Here is an 18,199-nt window from a genome sequence, read left to right as displayed (position 1 = left end):
ATTGCAAGAGTTCCAGACACAACACATGCTGCCTGGCTTCACAAGGCAGGCAGAGTGCCTTCAGGGCAAAGGACAAAATATTTCAGTATTATCTACTCTGGGTAAAGGGGGAAGAAAAAAAGAAAAAGAAAACACACATTCACATTATGGCAGGTTTCTACAGTGTGTGAGCAAACACTGGAATTAAATTGGCCATAAAAAACTATGCACACCCTCTCTTGGGGTTTTGCAGTAAATGCCTAAGTAGTTAAACACAGAAGGTTTCAAAGACAGACAACAAGACAGAAGTTAACCGCAAAAGTAGCACTCTGTGTATAGAAAACCTCCAAATTATTTAGTTGGCTACCCCCAGCATGTTCTGACTGAACTAACTGGGCCCCTAGATCTTCAGGAAGATCTTGTACAGAAAGATAATGCAGCTTGTGACTGCAGTTTCCTTATCTACTTTTCATGGCAAGTCTGTCCATGATAAAATCACCAGCCCAAAATTACTTGAATTGTGGGCTGAGGCATAAGTAGACATATCTGAGACTGCTTGAATCCCACCCCTTTACTCAGCTCAGAATAATTTCAGAAAAAACATGTATGCCTTGGTCAGCAAAACAGTGAGGAACACTGCTGTAGTGTTCTTTACTGTCTGGACTAAAAGAAGTCATATGTAACGGCATTTTAGAGAATGGCATGACCTGGATTCTGCCAAACTCTGATATTTGCTTCCTTCACTTCCCCTCCCTGGACTTCAACCTGTCTCTTAAAAAATTCTTTACTCTGCAATAAAGTACCTTCAGATCTGCAGGTATCTTGCACCGTAAGAGGCAAACTACCACTGCTCAAGAGTCCTCTCCTGCATGTGTTAGTAAAGTAAAAAACTTAAACACTGAGATGGAACATGGGCAGTGATAAAGCAAGAACTCAAGCAAAATGGGCTTGAGCATGATGTAAATCAGGATGAACACTAAAAGTGAGGCCACAAAGAATTGCTACACAGCAGATGATGGAAAATCCAATGTTCCAGACCAGGAGCACTTCTTCCTGCGAGCTTACTTCTGTGAGAGCCTGAGACACACTGCAGTGAGCACTGAAGAGAAAGGCTGCCAGAACTTAATTGCTTTCAGAAGGGCTGCCAAGAGCTAACTCTGAGCATGTCCTGTTTCACTAAAGGAAAATGGCCAGACATGCACAGAAAATGGTGAGGAACTGAGAACAGCACTTGGACTTCTACAGATATTTAACAACAGTCTAAGAAAATAGTACCCTGAATACATTTTTTGAGTATGCTGGTGCTTTGGCTAATGTGAAAAAAGAACAACAGCACACTTCACTCTATTTAGTAAATCTCCCTAAAAAGTAAACACTGCATTTTTAAGCACAACTTCATGCAGCTTAAAGCTGCATACTTAAAAAAATTAGTATTTATATTTGGAAAGAGAAATGAAAGTTGCCTACTTGACATAAGAGTCACTTTTCAATTATTTGTTCAAAAATTTAAAATATTTGCTCAAGAGTCAGGTCATCCTGCCAAAAGACCTAACAGCTTGCAGCCTAAAGGACCACTCTGTACATCAGGTCCTTCAGAAATTATCAGGAAGCAGAATTCTCAATGTAGACAAGTCACTGACTGTTAGGATTGTGTAAGAACAGCATGAACAAGGAAAACATTCACCTAAAGGCTGTTAGATACATCTTCCTTCTCTCTGGAGAACACCCATTCCTCAGAGTCCTTGATGAACTTCTCTGTACTGTATTTTGACGATGAGATTAGACTAAGCAAGGCAGAGCCAGCAGCAAAGGGGATAATCAGGAGCATGTCCTGCTTTTCCATAGCATATCCAACCACAAACTTACAACAAGTAGCTACTGAAACAGCAGGCAACTGGGGAGATCAGGCTCAGAGATGAGGGGGCCTCACATGTTCTACCTCCAGCCCTTCAGCTGCCTGTTAATGGCTGCTGGCATGCCAAATGAAGCCCACGAGAAGATGGGGCACAGAATGGCCAGTCTGCACTGACTTAGCTTGGCCATGGTGCCAGTGGTACATGCAGCAGTGGGTGGGCAAGAAGTTTGGTAACAGCCCTGCAGGAGCAGGAAAGAAGTAACAGCAGGGACCTAGGGAGAAGAAGAGGGAAGGGTGGGAATAAAACCCCACAATCACAAAAAAGTTAGTTAGGACTGCATTAGTTGTTATGCAACATATGATTGCCTTCTTTCAGTTATTAGGCTTTTCACCTTCAGAAAAGAAATAAAGTCACATGAGGCTAAGAACATACCACCAGCTTATCATGTCCTTGAGGCAAAGCAATCCTAGAGAAAACAACTGTTCAGGTATGTCTCCGTGCCAAAGTTTTCCCTTACCTAATTCTCTGCATCTCCTGGCAGGACTAAAAGCCTAACAGTAGCATATGCTCTGTAACTGACATCATTCTTTTTAAATGCCACTGTGTCTAGATTGAAAGTACCTCATTTTGGCAGTTTGAGTATTGGAAGTAACAGAGGATGAAGTACAAGACTGTTGTGAAGCAGAAAAGAAATAGTACCATATGAAACCTCATAACAGGGGATCTGTGCCCCCTGGCCTCCCAAAAACAGCAAAAGGAGCAGGAAATAATAGGGACAAAAAATTCTGCCAGATAGTAGCATCTGCCATCTATTGGCAAAATTTGAAAAGGAAGATGTGTTAGTATGTTAAAACATACCAGAATATTAACCATGAAAGTCAGAACACCCTCCTCCTTTTACTTGAGAGATATGGATACTGGGGATATGTTAGGTCTTTCCTGTCTTGTCTCCACTAAATTCAATACATTCTTTCTAAAGATTCCATTTCCTTTAAGCATCTTCCATTACTTTTGAATATGAGCACTGGTGTGCAATCATCCCATACAGTTTTATTCACACAACATCACAGAGATTCACAGCTGGATGACACTCTTCCCAAAACCTCTCTGGATTTCCAGAGAGAAAAGAAACAAGCTCCCTATTCTCCTGGGACCTGACAGCACCAGCCTGGCAGAGCTCAAGCGTTTGGACAATGCTCTCAGGCACCTGGAGTGACTCATGGGGTGTCCTGTGCAGGGCCAGGAGCTGGATTTGATGATCCTTGTGTGACCCTTACAGTTCAGAACAATCTATGATTCTTTGAAACAAGACCAGGCTTCTAGCAAAGTTCTGCAAACATGTTTTCAGTAGGAATACTTAACAACATTGAAGGTGCAGCAGAAGCTAACAGCAATTTCAGCAATACTGTCTGCATTTTACCTTTAATCCCTCCAGCATGTGAGATACCAGGAAGGTTCTTTGGCTGTACATAAGCCATTCTGAATGGAGGGACCACAAATGGCACCTCCTGGCCATCCAGGGGCAGCTTGGAAAGCAAATAATCCTCAGAACAGCCAACTTGACGCTTCACTGACACAGAAGACAATGGAGGCTGCTCTACAATAGTTGGCTTGCTTGCAGCTACTGCTTCAGATTCCTGCACCATGGAAACTGCTAAAAATAGAGAGCAAGACAGACAGTGCACATGTGCATTAATTTTTGAACAATACTATGAACAGATCTCTTCTACTTAATAGTATCTCTGCTTGATACTTTACTTAACAGCTGCTAGTATTCAGTTTTACAGCATTCAAGACTAGCATCAGGAAAAGATATTCATCCTCCTGACACCTGTACTGATCCAAACTTTGTTGCCCAAGCTTCTGTATTTATAGCTACCTTCTTAAGTGAATTTGCACAAGAGCTACACTTGTAGCATAGATGAGTTCTTCAAACAAATAAGATACCAAACAAAACTCTGAGTTAAAAATAAACAAAAAGCATTCAAATTCTCAGAGTTTGAAATATATAAGATCTTTACACAACCTTGGGTAACAAAGCTGGCTTTTTTGGACAGTATTCTAGACTGCAAAGAGCAGACTTGAGACAACTGTTATTTCTCAGTTCCAATTCATAATATTAACAAGCATGGGTTCAATCTCCAAGTGGAGGTATGGAAAGAATTCTGAATGTTGTAAGAGAAATCAAATTTATCAGGGGTAACACAGTAATTCTATTAATAGGAAATCTCATCACTAATGCAGCAAAACATTTGTTAAACTCTCATTATGTCAAAACTCACAATCATTTTTTTCCTCATCCACGCAGAAACACAATTTACAGCAGGTTTTTATACATTCTGTTGCCATTGTTTTCAGTGTTATAATTTAGAGGGGACCTCAATCAGCAATCCAGTGCAGCTATCAGACCTGAAAAACACAATAAAACAAAGCAAAGTAGATGGGAGTAAGTAAAGTCAGAATGCAGTATTATCAGCTATTTAATAAGCAGTTGCTTTTTATACACAGTCCCAGGATCAATCAGAAAGTTACTTCAGTCATAAAAGGATCAGAACCATCAGATTTCTCTCACTGAGAAAAATCACTTTTATATAAAAGCACAAGGAAATAGGTAGTTTTAACATATGGCATTTAAATACTTTCAGTGATCCACCCAGACAGGTCCCTGTCTTTTGGGAACACTGAAATTCTCCTCATATTTGTGTGTGCCACTGGGCTTTGGAGTTTACTCAGCTTTACAACTGTTTTGACATGGTATTGTCAAGCCATTTGCACGATGTGTTTTTAATTCTGTTTCCCTTGTTCATGTTTCTCCTATCCTCTTTCACTCCCCTACTATTTTCACATACATCCATACATGTTTACATTTTTCACTCGACATACTCCATACTTTTAACTTGAAAACAGGCTTTATGAAGGATGCCAAAACTGCCTTCTTTGAGAAGCTACTGCTTTCTCATAATTGTATACACATGAAACTGAAGACCTGGTTTATTATATAATTGTTTGGTGTGCACACAGAAATAAAGCACGCTGACTTTCAGCAAAATAAGAGCCATGTAATCTACAAAAGAATGAGAACAAGTCTCTAACAGCTGGTTAACATTATAAGAACTTTATGACAATACTAACTGGCCTCATTTAAATGTCTTTATTCATATCCTTATGCTCTCTTTTCAGAGAGACACAGACAGCTGTACTGCCTCCTGTCCAAAACTTTAGCTGTCTAAAGTCCTTTCACATCCACCTTAAAGTACACAAGGTTCTTAGGAGAGCACACCCAAGACACAATTCTAAATCAATGAAGATAAGAAGACACCAAACAGAACATGAACATAGGTTGAAGGGATGAGGAAGGTAAGTAAGATAGAGGGGGAAAGCATGGAGAAAATATGCAGTTTTAGCAAAAAAAAAGAAAAATGGACATGTTTGCTCAGTTCTTTCAATTGCAAGAAATTTCAAAAGCATCTGTGCACCAACACAGAAACCATTCCACTGCAGCTTGAACAGTGCCATAATAGTCTTTGTATAGTCAAAGACAGCTAGAGAATCACACAAAGTCTATAGAAATAAATGTAATATTCCCCAAATTTTTCTTGCATTAAAAGCCCCTCAAATTCTGTAGATGTCAAGTGGAGATAGTAAGCTATGGACACTTCCTCTAACTCAAAGACAATTACTTTGCACAAAATCCCTCTCTCAGTACTTGCCTTCATCTTAAAACTGCCCATGAGTGTGAGTACAGGAAGAGATCTGCATCAAAAACCTTCAGAGGCAGTGCCACCAGCTCCAGAACCTGCTCTGCATCTTTACAGAAGCATGAAAAGAGGCATGAGAATTTCTCATTAAATTCTCCATGGTTCAAATGATCAGACTTTCACTGCTGCTCCTCCCTTGGAGTCATACTCATGATAGCCAAGGCTGCTAATTTACTTTGGGTTCCCTTGCAGTGATTTTCCTTCCCAGCTGTTATCAGTATACAGCTGGAGTTAATATGCTTCACTCTTGTTCACCATGTTTAAACTGGACTGAAACAGCTGCTCTGTTTGCTCCAAGCTTTGCAACAATGGTATCTAAGCCTCAGTGGCAGTTTGCACAGGCAAAACAGACTTTTATCTCAAAATGTCCAGATAGAATTTATTCGCTACTGCTGCTGAAGGAACCAAAATGTTAGTACTGCCCTACTTCCTAGCTACATAAAGTAGAAAAATTCATTTTTCTGCATCAGAGAAAATTCAGTTCATGGTAGAGAATTGTTTAGCTGCAACAATTAATGTGAGCAAAGAAACAAATGGAAATCATCTGTCTCAAGCAGCTGCCTTTCCTTCACAGGGGTGAGTGCCTTACCTAGAAAGAAAGGGCTTCCTATGGGCATTGAGGATTTAGCAGTCATAATGCACTTCTCCACCTCCTGTCTCCTATCATTAAAAAAGACCAAAAAGACCATTTTTCACAGCAATGCCAAGTCAGCTGTGATAGTCTTTAACCATTGCATTTTTCCCCATTTATCAATATGCAAATGTTCATACATTTTTCTTCTATCTAAAGACAAATATAAAGCAATTCATTAGTGCCTACTGTAAAGAAGAGTTAGGATTACAGATTGCTCTTTAGCAATAGGCAAGGCAATATCAACAGTGAATGGCAAAGTATATAGACACACATTCTTACAGCCTCCATTTCAGTTTTAGCTTAATTATAGGAGTTTGAAAAGAAAGTTCCATGACTAAGAGACCAGAACACTGTTTACACTTCCTTAAACTTACAAATGTAATGTTTCAGTGACAAACTTGCACTTGGGCCCCTAGCCTTGCACCACAGCCACATTACAAAAAAAAAGGCTGCATTTGCTGAGGGACAGGCTGTTTAGACACAGTGCTCCCTCGTTCTGCTTAGAGCACTTTATGCAACCAATAACATGGATGGTCTCAATTACTTTAAAAAGTTTTAATTCACTTAATTAAACTACCATGATAAATATTGTTGGTTTTTTTGTTTGAGCAATCCTGGCAGTAAATTAGATGGCTTGGCTCCCACAATATATTTTCTTGTATCTGTATTTTCCAAGCTGCCTACAGTTATTTATACAACTTTCACTGCATGCAAAAGTTTTCTCTTAACCATGTGGGAGAGAAAGAAATTTAGCAGGTTCTGTTGTGTATTTTATTACCTGAAAATAAACAAAAACATTGTAGAAGACTAAGCAAGTATTTAATGATCTTGACAGAAGTTGACATTTCTATCAAAGGTTAAACTTATCCCACATGCCAGATCCTTTTTGCTGGTGTTTGCTACCCAAAAATCCTCAGTATATAATTTAACAGTTGTAAAAAGGTTGTACTAACATGAATTTATCTGGGAATATATTTATGAAATAAACCAGAAGTGTAGAGACATTTGTTAGGTGCACCACCAAATCCCAAAGAAGTACTGACTTCCCAGCAATGTCATCCATTTTAACAAGAAGACTCCTTGACTTTCTACACTACTTTTTGGGGTCAGTTTTTGTTGGGCAATATGCACATAACAAGGGCATCCTCAATTTTTGAGATTCTAGACTGACAAAAGGATGGGGGGGGAAGAGAATTCACCCTCATTTTCAGACAAATAGAGAGAAATCACTTTGCAGAAGAGGGAACTGAACCCACATCTTGTCACTTGTGCGTCAAATTTTCTTTTTCTTGGTGTTTTTCACCAAATTCAACAAGCCATTTCATTTCCCTTTTCCCAGTATCAAGCCAAAGTCAGATAAGCAAATGAAATTCAGCAAGAGTACTTCCACACTAAGGCAAAAAGAGAGCCAACCTTATTAGAACATCCTAGAAACAGCAGTTTAAAACCTAACCACACACATACACTGAGTCTAGAGAATTATAATAACTATTATTTTAATGGGTTTAGATGGAAAACATAAATTATCTTAATGATTTCCAGATTCCTCTGATAGAAATTTTGACTGAGCTAAAATCAGATAAACAGAGTATCAAAGACTTTAGTTCCAAATGCCTCCAGAACAATTACAAGACAGAGATGTTTGGAGAAGAAAGTAAATATTTTCAACAACTCATTAAATAAAAGGAACATGATAGAAAACGGATGATAGCAATATTAAATATTAAGAGCTGAAAGCAGTCTGAAAAGAAATGTCAGGTCTTTACTGCCTTATGAGGAAAGGGTGTTTTGCAACAAGACTGCAGGTTGCCAATGAATTTTACTGCATTTGGTCACAGCTCTGCTCCCTAGGAGTTGAACAGGTAACACATTTAGAACTACACAATAGAAACAAAGGTGAAATAGCTGCTCTCAAACAGGGAAAGCTGGCTAAGCCAGTGGTTTCAAACATTTTGAGATTTATTGCCAGTCATAAATGATAATAATGCATTCTCAGATCTGCATTTTAGAAACATACCACAGCAAAGTTCTAGTAGCAGTAAGTTCTCACACAGCAGGATGTGTAAAACAAAATACCCAAAAAAAAGGGATTATCAGTTGTCATAAAGCATTTGGGACAGATCTTTGAATGACTTAAGTGTCTACAGCTCCAGGAGCCCCAGAGGAGCCAGGACCCTTTGCAACATATGAGGACCTGCCCTCTGGAGAAAGTGAGCTCAAGCTTGCTAGCTCACACCTCAGCCAAACACCTCATTTCTGATACCTCCTCTGCTACCTGTTCATGCTGCTCTATCACTTTCTGCCTTTTGGATCCACAAGATGCAGTCAGTCCCAGGCATATAAATCCTTCAGAGAGCACAACAGCACCAGCTCAGCTCTCCAGATGTTTTACAGAAGCACAGCAAAAGCTGCTTCTGATGTAGGTCAGATGGATTATCTTTTGATGGGGCAGATGCTGCTCCAGGCTTAACTTGCACAGGCAGCTGTTTTATGGTTTTGCTTCTGGGGGAGAGTGTCTGGGAGCTGTGCACCCCTCTCAGCACAGCTCTTCAGCTCAAGAGGGGTGGCTGATGGCCACCACGTCTCAAAACCAGCCAGCCCTAGTAAAACAGCCTCAATGGTTTTGAGACTTTTGCCTCCAGGTACTTTGCTACTACAGCAGCAAGGACAGCACATGTACCCACACACATCTACCAAAAATATAAAGCCCACAGTTAAAAAAAAAAAATTAAAAATACTAGTTTTATGGGGACTGTATGCAGGTCTGACTTGTACTGCCCACATAGGAGAGACATGTATTTCAAGTGGGCCTGAGCATGTGAAAAGAGGACACAGCTTTCATTCCTATTCATTATAAACTTGAACAGTAGCAGGATGTCTGCAGGAATTACAAAAAGAGGAAACAAAAAATGTCATGCCAACACACACCTACCAGGTGCATGATAAGAAGCTCCTTTCTGTACCTATTTCTGCAAGAAGCCCACAGCAGTGATATTTGCAGTAACCAGTGGGTGGGTGTGTGCATACCTACACTCCCCTTCTCTGCTTGTAGCCACAACTCCTGCAAGAGCATGAAAGCTCTGGAAATTTGCACACAGAGATTATTCCACTTCTTCTGCCTTCCAAGGAAATGACGATAATATGAGGCTTTCTCTTTTTTTGTGACTGGAAAAAAAAAAAAAGGGATTTCATCCTGAAAGCAGTGGATCACAAAGATGATACTGAAATAACACAAGAGAAAAAGAGAAGTTATGAGGCTTTTGAAGGACACAACCAGAAAGACATTCTTGTGAGAGACATCTTACCAGCAGTTCAACAGATGCAAAACTCTCCCAGTCCAGCAAATGAAAAAAAGAGTGTAATTGGATATTTAAAACTCAAGAGAAGACCATGCATCATTAACCTAGTTTAGCTGAAGGAGATTTTACGACAGACCATTGCACAGCCTGCCTTTGGCAAAGAGGCTCCCAGTGTTGTTTGAGCAGTTATGCAGTGGAATCAGGTAACAGAAATAGATAGTAAAGTCACACTCCATGATGCAAACAAACCACCAACTGCCCAGGCTCAGGAAGCATCTTCCCACGCTGGTAAATGATGACACAGCAGCACATCAGGGGAAACTTTACATGTTCCTCTCACTGATCACAAAAACAGGAAACTGAATGGAACAGATAATGGGTATGAGCTGTTAGTCCTGTGCTGCAACCTCCTCTCATTCACTTACAGTTTGCTAAAGCAGAATTTTGCTTCTGAAGACCAGAAGGCCCATTATGAGCCCATGTCCCACTCTCCTCGGCTTCTGACACCAGTGGATTTCAACAAGTTATGACTGCGCTACACTCAGAAACTTTAGCAGAAAGACATGTTTTTATTTCAGAAAATATTACAATAACTAATTTCCCTCATATATTGTAACTGTCTCCAGGAACTATCCACCTCAGCCTCAAAATATCATAAGATACTAAATGAAATATTTTCTCACCTTAGACTAACACTTGTAAAGACAAGCTTGCTCTCACTCTTACAGCACCGTACTGACATTCCAAACTACCAGTCCCTATCGGCTCTGCATCCTTCTGACTGTATTTTGAGCAAATGAAAAAGATGAGGAAGCCTGCAGACAGCATCTCCACACTTCCTTTGGTGACTGCCATAGCTTTCAGGTAAGATACTGTTTGCTGGGCTCTCCTACAGATAACAGTTGCAGGCAAAGTTTACAACTCTTGTGATCAGCAGGAGTGCTTAATATGCTTAATATGTCACTGCTATCACCCAGGATGTGACAACTTTCGAGGGAAAGGAAACCACCCCAGATATCAGTTCTTAGCTTAGGAGTTGTCAATAGCAGTAAAAGCAGAGCTCACTGTGAGCCCATGAGCTGCTCTGCACCTTCTCCTGCCAACAAGGTCCAGCTCTAATTGTGCCAGGGCAGAAACTTCTCCTGGAGCAGCCACATCTTCCCACACGCACTTCTGAGGGAACATACCGTGTCCCACTCCAGCTTTGCCTTCTCTTTCCACCCTCTCTGCCCAGACAAAGATGATCTAATGTATGTCTCTCTTCGTGCAGGCCCTGAGCTGAACCCTAAAGATCACTTGTGCAATCTAGCTGTGGTCTCATTCAGCTCAGCAGCTGCTTCTTCCCAGGGCTCCAGCCTGGAGGAGGCCAAGAGGCTTTCAGCACATCTGCACACACAGCCCAGGCACAGAGCACCAGAGCACATCACAAAGCAGAACTAACTGCTCCTGCCTACTTCCCCTAAGAAAAATAAAGCTGAGCAGGTGTGTGTGCTTGAGCTATTGTGCTACAGGAACAACTGCTTCTGCTTTTCAGGCACCCCTTGGAGAAGGGGAACAAACCCTGGCACGAGTACAGGATCCAAAGCTGTCCTTCTGACAGGAGCCCCAGGGACACCCTGCCTCTGGTTTAGCCCTACAGCCTTGCACCTGCAGCCCTCAAATGCAGACCTAACCCAATCCTACCCCAGGATGCAAAACATTAATATTATAATTTACAAGTGCCAAAAGAAAAAATTCCGTAAATATGAACCAGTTTTTCTAGTGTGAGATTTATATTTGTATTAAGAAGGAAACATTATAAATCTATCCCATGACAAAGCTTAAAACTTTGCATTTTAACATGCTGAATCTCCTCTGCTCTGGGCTGTAAAAGTTGATATAATGTTTCTTCCTAATGTTGCATTAGGCAAGAAACCAATTCATCCAATTACTGATCTGACAACACTGTTCCTGTGAACAAAAGATAAATTCACTGACTTGGACAAGAATGTACAATATTGTATGTATTGGGGCAGTAAACAAAAGAATAAATCCATTATGTTGGACTGCAGACCTTTCTGGATTCAGATGGAAAACGGCAAAGCAAGAGTTGAAGTCAGGACACCAGAAAAGAAAGCTGAAGAGAGTAAAATATCTGCAAAAAAAGAACTTGGCTTTTGATGAGAACATGGAAAGAATTCAACATAAGATAAGTCCTTTGCTCTAAGCAGATTAGGAACAAATCACAACAATCACCAATTGTTACTTTATAACCTAAGACTTTCTTTATGTATTCTGTGTCAGGTTTTAATCCAATTTTTTTCTCTTTCTGCAGTTAATGCCAAGAAGCCATGAAAATAGAACTGTCAGCAGTCCTTCTATAGCTCTGATACCAAACAAAACTGGAAACATCTGGATTCATTTTTCAACAAGACAGCCAAGGAGAAGGTATTTTAGGCAAGAGCATCTACCCGTGGAGTTCCCTAACATGGCTAAATGTGTCTAGTTTTGAAAAGATGGCCCTTGGAAATCCACTCAATGCAACACTGAAAAAGAGCATTGAATGGCACTCAGGATTCCTCAGCTGCTGCCATGACCACAGAGCCATACAGAAAACACATGGATACACATACACCATCCAGACAGTGCCTTCAACAGCTCTTCTGTATATTTGGGGGAAAAAAGAGGAAAAGAAAAGGAAGCAAACCCAAGGAGTTTTGCATGGAAAAATAGTTTCATTACCATTAAAACAAGAATGAAGATGGATAATTTCTTTACATATACTTGGGCACACACTGCTTTGTTTTAGGTGAAGCAATTTTTTAATAGTTATTTTGCACATAATTGTTATCCTGTTTCATGATGAAGACAAAAACCCCATCAATTATGGAGATTCCAATAGGAGAGAATTCCCTGTTCAGCAGTTCTGCCCCAAAGAGTCACTGTAGAACCAGTTACACAGTGGGGAGAGGAAGCAAACATGCAGGCTGTAGAGATGAAAGCTGAAAGACTGTCTGAGATTAACAAAGGAAAGGTGACTCAAGTACATTTCATATATGAAAACAGGTTAAATGAATGAATCAAGAACAGGAAATGGGAACTGATCTTGAATAATTCAAATCCAAACCAGACTGGGAGTATGGCTCTGCAGGGCATGTGCACTGAGCTCAGGAAGCTGTCTAAACACACACTGAAATAAAAGTCCAGAAGGATACTGTCCTTATAAAGTACAACTATTTGTTACTTTTTGCAAGAAATCCACCCAGAACCACTATGAGAGCCCCAGCAGTGCCTCTCAGAGCTGCACTGGCTGGAGCTGCTGGCAGCTGCCCAGCCAGATGAGTGGTAACCAGGCATTGTGTAACAGAGGCATTTTTCTTTGCACAGACATGGGGAGAAACAGCAGAAATCAAAACTGTCTCAATTTAATGGCAGTATCTAAGATCCCAGTCATTATTGGCCAAATGCTGCTACAGGTCTGGGACCTGGTGGTGGGGCTCTGCTCCCTTCTGAGGAGACAGAGGTCCTGAGAGCAGAAGCTGCCTTTCCCTTAGGACAGAACTGTTTAACTACACAGTGAACAATTGCTACACCGTAAATGCATGGGTTTTAAAAAAATTCTATTGAGTTTAAATCAACACTCTTCCTAAGAGATTTTGGATCCATGATTTCACACCCTGGTCAAACCACATCTGGAAGTACCTATACTACTGAACAGAATGAAAGCCAGAGTAATTTAGGCAGATGTTCTGTGTTTTATTAAGATCTCATGGAAGAAATTTTTTTGCAACTCTGGTCACTGATGAGAAGATGGAGAACTGAATGGGAAAGTCAGAAAAAGCTCCCAATCTAGAGGCCAACAACTCCCTTTTTGCAAAAGTAATTAATGGAGAAAGAAAACCCAACAAAACCAACACAGAAATAAAATGTTTAGAATTTCTCCCTACCGCAAAATTAAACTGGTCTTGAGAATGTTTTGTTGTCACTTAAGAGTGCTGAACAACAGAATTTATCTCAGAAACAGGATGCAACTTGCTTTTGTATCAATTCACCACTAACCACAAAGGCACAGCTCAAGTGACTTTTACACCTCATCCTGACCAACCCTCCTGTCTGCATGGCAGGTGCTTTCCTTATTGGAAATGTACAAACACAGTGCACTCACTGCAGGCCTGACCTTTACAAAGAGAATTCTGCCACAGCCTCACATTGCTCTGCCCTCTCTGTCCTGGTCAGGGGCTGGGCCATCTCTGGCCCCATGAACCCCTGACCCAGCTTCAACAAGCAGGGTGGGCAAAGCCACCTCCAGCCCCCTCTGCCCACAGAGAACTCTGGAGAGAGAGGGACTGCATTCCTGCAGGGAGAAGGGACCCCCAGCTCTGATGATGAGGCTGTGCCACCAAAGGCAGGCAGCCTTAGGCTCTCCATGCTTCAGCCAGGGCTGAGGCACTACACTGTGCATCCATGCAGGAGCTCCAGGGCCCAGAGCCAGGCCCCCCTGCCCAGGCTGCAGCACTCTGCACCTGCTCACAGCCAGCTCCAGCCTCCAAAGCATAGGTGCCAAATTAGTGGAGTGCCATGGAGGTTTCAAAGTCATTGGGACATGGCCCTTCTAGACTGCTTTTTTTCAAAGCTGGTTTAATTGCCAAAGGAGTATCTCCAGAACTCACTCTTCAGGCCATTGCAGTGACCACGAGGAGCCCCCAAACATCAACACCCTTCATTTGGGACCTCTGTTCTGTCCAGTTTAAGTCTGGCTATTAGATGACTGAAAAACAAAGATTCAAAACCAAATCACCAGGGTACAATTTACAGGAAAGATAAGCACCAGATTGATGACATAATTGATTTTTGGCACTGAATTAGTGCAAACTTCAGCTGCAATGACAGGCAAACAAATACTCATACTAAGCTTAAGACAAGTATCCTCGCCAATTCTGCATGGTTTGATGTATTAAGATCATTTAAAAAATATAATGGAACACAAAGAAGCTCAAGCAAACCCAGGTTCTGAACCTCTTCCCACATGAGGCTTCTCAGTTTAGATGTGAAGATCCAAGATCCATGCTGGCTGCAAAAGGCTTCCAGGCTAACTTCTCCGTGCACAAGGAATCCTCCTGATGGAGCCTGAGCAGCATTACAAACTACAACAACATGGCTTAAACACAGACTGTTCCACTTCCAGTCAGAGCTTGCTCTGCCTTTCACTTTAAAGAGATGAGATCTTAAGTTCTCTGCTGACAGAGATTGGGTGTTGTCCTACTTAGATTAGAGAGAATATTTACCAGATTTAAGGTATCTGGGGAGATAGCAACTCAGAGCAAACAAAGCCATTCCTCTATAAAATTGAACAAGAGTCCAAAGAGAGGAGAAATACTTCAGGATATGCATCACATAAAACTCACTAAATGAAGTAAATAGCACCTTAATCAAGCAAAAAAGTTCAATAAATGTTTCACCAAAGTCCAATTGTACTGCTGGAGTAAGCCACAGCAGATAGGAGAGACATGACAGGCCTCAGGCAGCCAAAGTGTGGTTTCCCAGCTGAGGCTGGGCTGGCCAGGCAGGCCCTGTGGCTCTGCCCTCACACACGGGGGCTGCATCTGCCTGTCCCAGCCCTGCTGAGAGGGCTGGCTGCTCCTGGGGGCTGCTCAGCTCTGCCCTGCCAACAGCCACTCCTGCACGACCCAGTAAACACGCAGCTGCACGCTGAGCTGGCCCAGCTCACTGATTAGATACAAAATCAAACGACCAAAATAAACAACTTTTTTTTTTCTTTTAAAAAATAAGTAGTTTTTCAACTCTCCCTGTGGATGACTGCACAAGGTGGGGTCAGAATGCAGTGGGGAAAATGGGGGCCAGAGCAGGACTGCCCATTTCACAGCCAAGCCACAGCCCTGGGGAGTGCATTTAGAGTAACTTACAACAGAAACTGAACCCCCCACCAGCAGGATGAGCGAAAACCAAACCAGCAGATACTAAACAAGTGACAGAACAAACAAGCAAAACAAGTAAACCTGAGGTTTAGGACAAAGAGAAAGAGACCAGTGCCTAAACCTTTTTTCCAACATTTAAATTAATAGCCTACACACACATGACTGAACAATCCCGCCCACATTCATTCTTTCCACAGCATAAGAAGAAAGAGGAATTAATCACTTGGGGATCCATCATCAAATTAAATGCAGGGGAGGGCAGTGGAATTCATGTGACATCTGTGAAGTCCAACACACCCTCTGGGTGAAACGTTTCTAGTAGGTGTCATTTTTACAAGAATTGGCAAGAATCAAGGGACACTTCAGTAATAAATGTATTCTCTTGAAATTAAGTATTGCTTAACCACATATATTCTGCAAATATATATTTTAATATTTATCATACAGTTGGAAAAAGGATGAAAAATTAAACTCCCCCACTCCTGGATTTATGCCCTAGCCACTGAGTTGTAAGATCACAGCTCACCTAATGAATATTTGTGTACTGAAAGCAAGGTGAGACAGTTTAATAAGTAAGAAGCCAGAGACCACCAGCCCAGAACAGCACAAAGGTTTATGGGTCTAGCACTCTCTCGAGAAATGAAGGATACAAAATCAGAACTTGATTCTTCACATGTGTCTAACAGCTATAGAAACAACCTAGAAAGAACAGGAAGGGAGGGAAAAAAGGCATAGCAATGTATTCCCTTACAGAGTTTTTAAGTAGTCCTTATTCCCTGATTCCTGCCTCTCCAAGAAGAACTTATCAAGGTATACCTCACTTCTGAATGCCTGGACACCCAGCTAATCACCACTGTAAAAACTAAAGGCACATAAAAGCAGCAAACCTTAGTGCATTCAGCAAATATCACTGGGGAAAACCTGAGCCTGCACAGATCAGAGACTGAGGGCTGGGACTGCAAGGGTCCAGCTCCAAGGTGTGGGTGCTCACAGGAGCTTTTAGATGGGAAGGCATTGGACAGCTGCAGCCCCGTGAACATCCCGAGTTATTTTCCTGCACAATTACAGCAGGCTGACTGGAAGTGTGCATTGTAGGAACAGTCACAACACCAACCTTCTCGTTCTTATCTAGAGAAATCAAATCCACATCAAAGGAGAGTTACAAAACCAGCTTAATTAATGATGGTATTTATTTCTGATTGCTGTTTAACAACCTGGGTGATCCAAAACACCCAGGATCCAGCTTCATGGTATGGATTCAACAACTGTGAACAGGACAACTTGAAACAGCTTACAATTATACCTGCTGCTTTAGCAGTGCTCGTGGATACAGCAGGACATAACTTCGGTAAATATGTGTTTTCTGATGCTAATTTCATCCCACGCACAGGGAAACTGTCTAGCTATATTCATAACTTCCTTTGGAGTTGTGGCTAAACCACATCTCTAATTACCTGCAGCAGATGAAGATGATCTAATTAGCTATTGCTGGTCTGTGACATCACTTAGCTGCTAATTCATACAGAACATCTGAATTTTAGAAGGCCATTTTCATACAGCAATAGCGCGCCGAAACTGTTCTAAGTACAACTGAAGTGCAACTGTCCTAAGTACAACTGTTCTATATACAACTAAGTACAACTGAACCTCGCACCTAATTTGAATGAAAATTCAATTCCCCGGTACTTCAAAATAGTTACTACTTCATTACCCAGTTAGTACTGGGAATGAATAATTAGTGCTTCATTCTCCAGTACTTCAAAATAGTTACTACCTGCCTGCATCTCCCAAAGTCGATAGGACTCACAGACACTCGGCCGCCTCCGCCGGGGCAGCTCCTGCTCCCCGCTGCCCCGCCCGCGGCCCCCTCACGGGGATCCTGCCCTGGCCCCGCTGCCCGGCCCGGTACCTGCTGGGATGGCGCTGCGGGCCCCTCCGCTCGCCGGAGCTGCTGCATGGACGGGGACGAAGCCGGAGCCGGTGCCGCAGCCGGTGCCGCCGCTCTCCCCGCGCTGGAGCCGCCGCTCGGTGCGCGCCGCCTGCCCTCACTCGGGCCCTGCCGCTCTCCCGTCCTGCCCTCCTCAGCCGGGCACGGCCGCTCTCCCCCGTCCTGCCCTCCCCAGCCGGCCAGGTGCGCTCGGCAGCGCTTACTCACCGATCGCTATCGCCCAGGGGGAGTTTCCCCGCGGCTCGGGACTCTCCCGCCTCACCTGAGCTACTCGCCGGGGCAAGCTTGCCTCCAAATGGCTGCCAGCGACTCTTCTTTGGCTCTTGCTGGACCGTGACACCTGCAGAGTCGGTCTAGAGCTGCCTCTCGCTTTGCTAGAAGCACAGTCAGGCTTCTGTTTTAGAGAGAAAAAGCGATTTTTTCATGTTTTACAATGTTAGAAAACGGCATGTCCAGTCGGAATATGGATCCGTGCTATCCGTATCCGATCTCACACGGCACGTGAGAAAGCCCCTGCCACGAGAGTGCATAGTTCGCAGGGTAATTTAGCGATCACACACAGCTGGTTGGTTTAGAATTTTCAACAGGAAGTTCTGGTTTGGAAATTTCTTTGCAGGAAGGAAAATTTCTGTAAGTGTCAAGGTGGTTTCTCCTTGATTCTAGTTTTGGTAACTGGAACAATACCCCAAGAGGCAAATATGAAGAAAAGGTGGGGCTGGATTAGTAGGGAAAGGTCTGTGTTTCCCCCAAGAAATGTTTACACTCTGAGAGTACTTAAATTTCCAGTCATTGAAGTTTTGTACAATTGTC

General features: G+C 42.3%; 1 protein-coding gene across 3 annotated transcripts in view; it reads right to left on the bottom strand.

Annotated features, from left to right (window-relative positions):
* TC2N (tandem C2 domains, nuclear) overlaps positions 1-17,935 on the bottom strand; it is a 34,230-nt gene extending 16,295 nt beyond the window's left edge. Inside the window, exons 1-3 of one of the 3 annotated variants that reach the window (XM_074542462.1) lie at positions 17,597-17,935; positions 4,118-4,244; positions 3,256-3,489 (exon numbers count right to left, since the gene is read on the bottom strand). In XM_074542462.1, coding sequence (XP_074398563.1) covers positions 3,256-3,489; positions 4,118-4,184 — 301 coding nt within the window. In that variant the 5' untranslated portion in view covers positions 4,185-4,244; positions 17,597-17,935. Of the gene's footprint in view, positions 1-3,255; positions 3,490-4,117; positions 4,245-17,350; positions 17,541-17,596 lie in introns of those variants that run through there. The other 2 variants (XM_074542463.1, XM_074542461.1) reach the window with 2 other exon arrangements.
* Between the last annotated feature and the right edge of the window lie 264 nt (positions 17,936-18,199).

This window comes from Zonotrichia albicollis, chromosome 6 (genome assembly GCF_047830755.1).
Source record: "Zonotrichia albicollis isolate bZonAlb1 chromosome 6, bZonAlb1.hap1, whole genome shotgun sequence".
Lineage (NCBI taxonomy): Eukaryota > Metazoa > Chordata > Aves > Passeriformes > Passerellidae > Zonotrichia > Zonotrichia albicollis.
The sequence above is the reverse complement of the archived record's forward strand: the minus strand, read 5'-3'. Positions and strand labels throughout refer to the sequence as shown.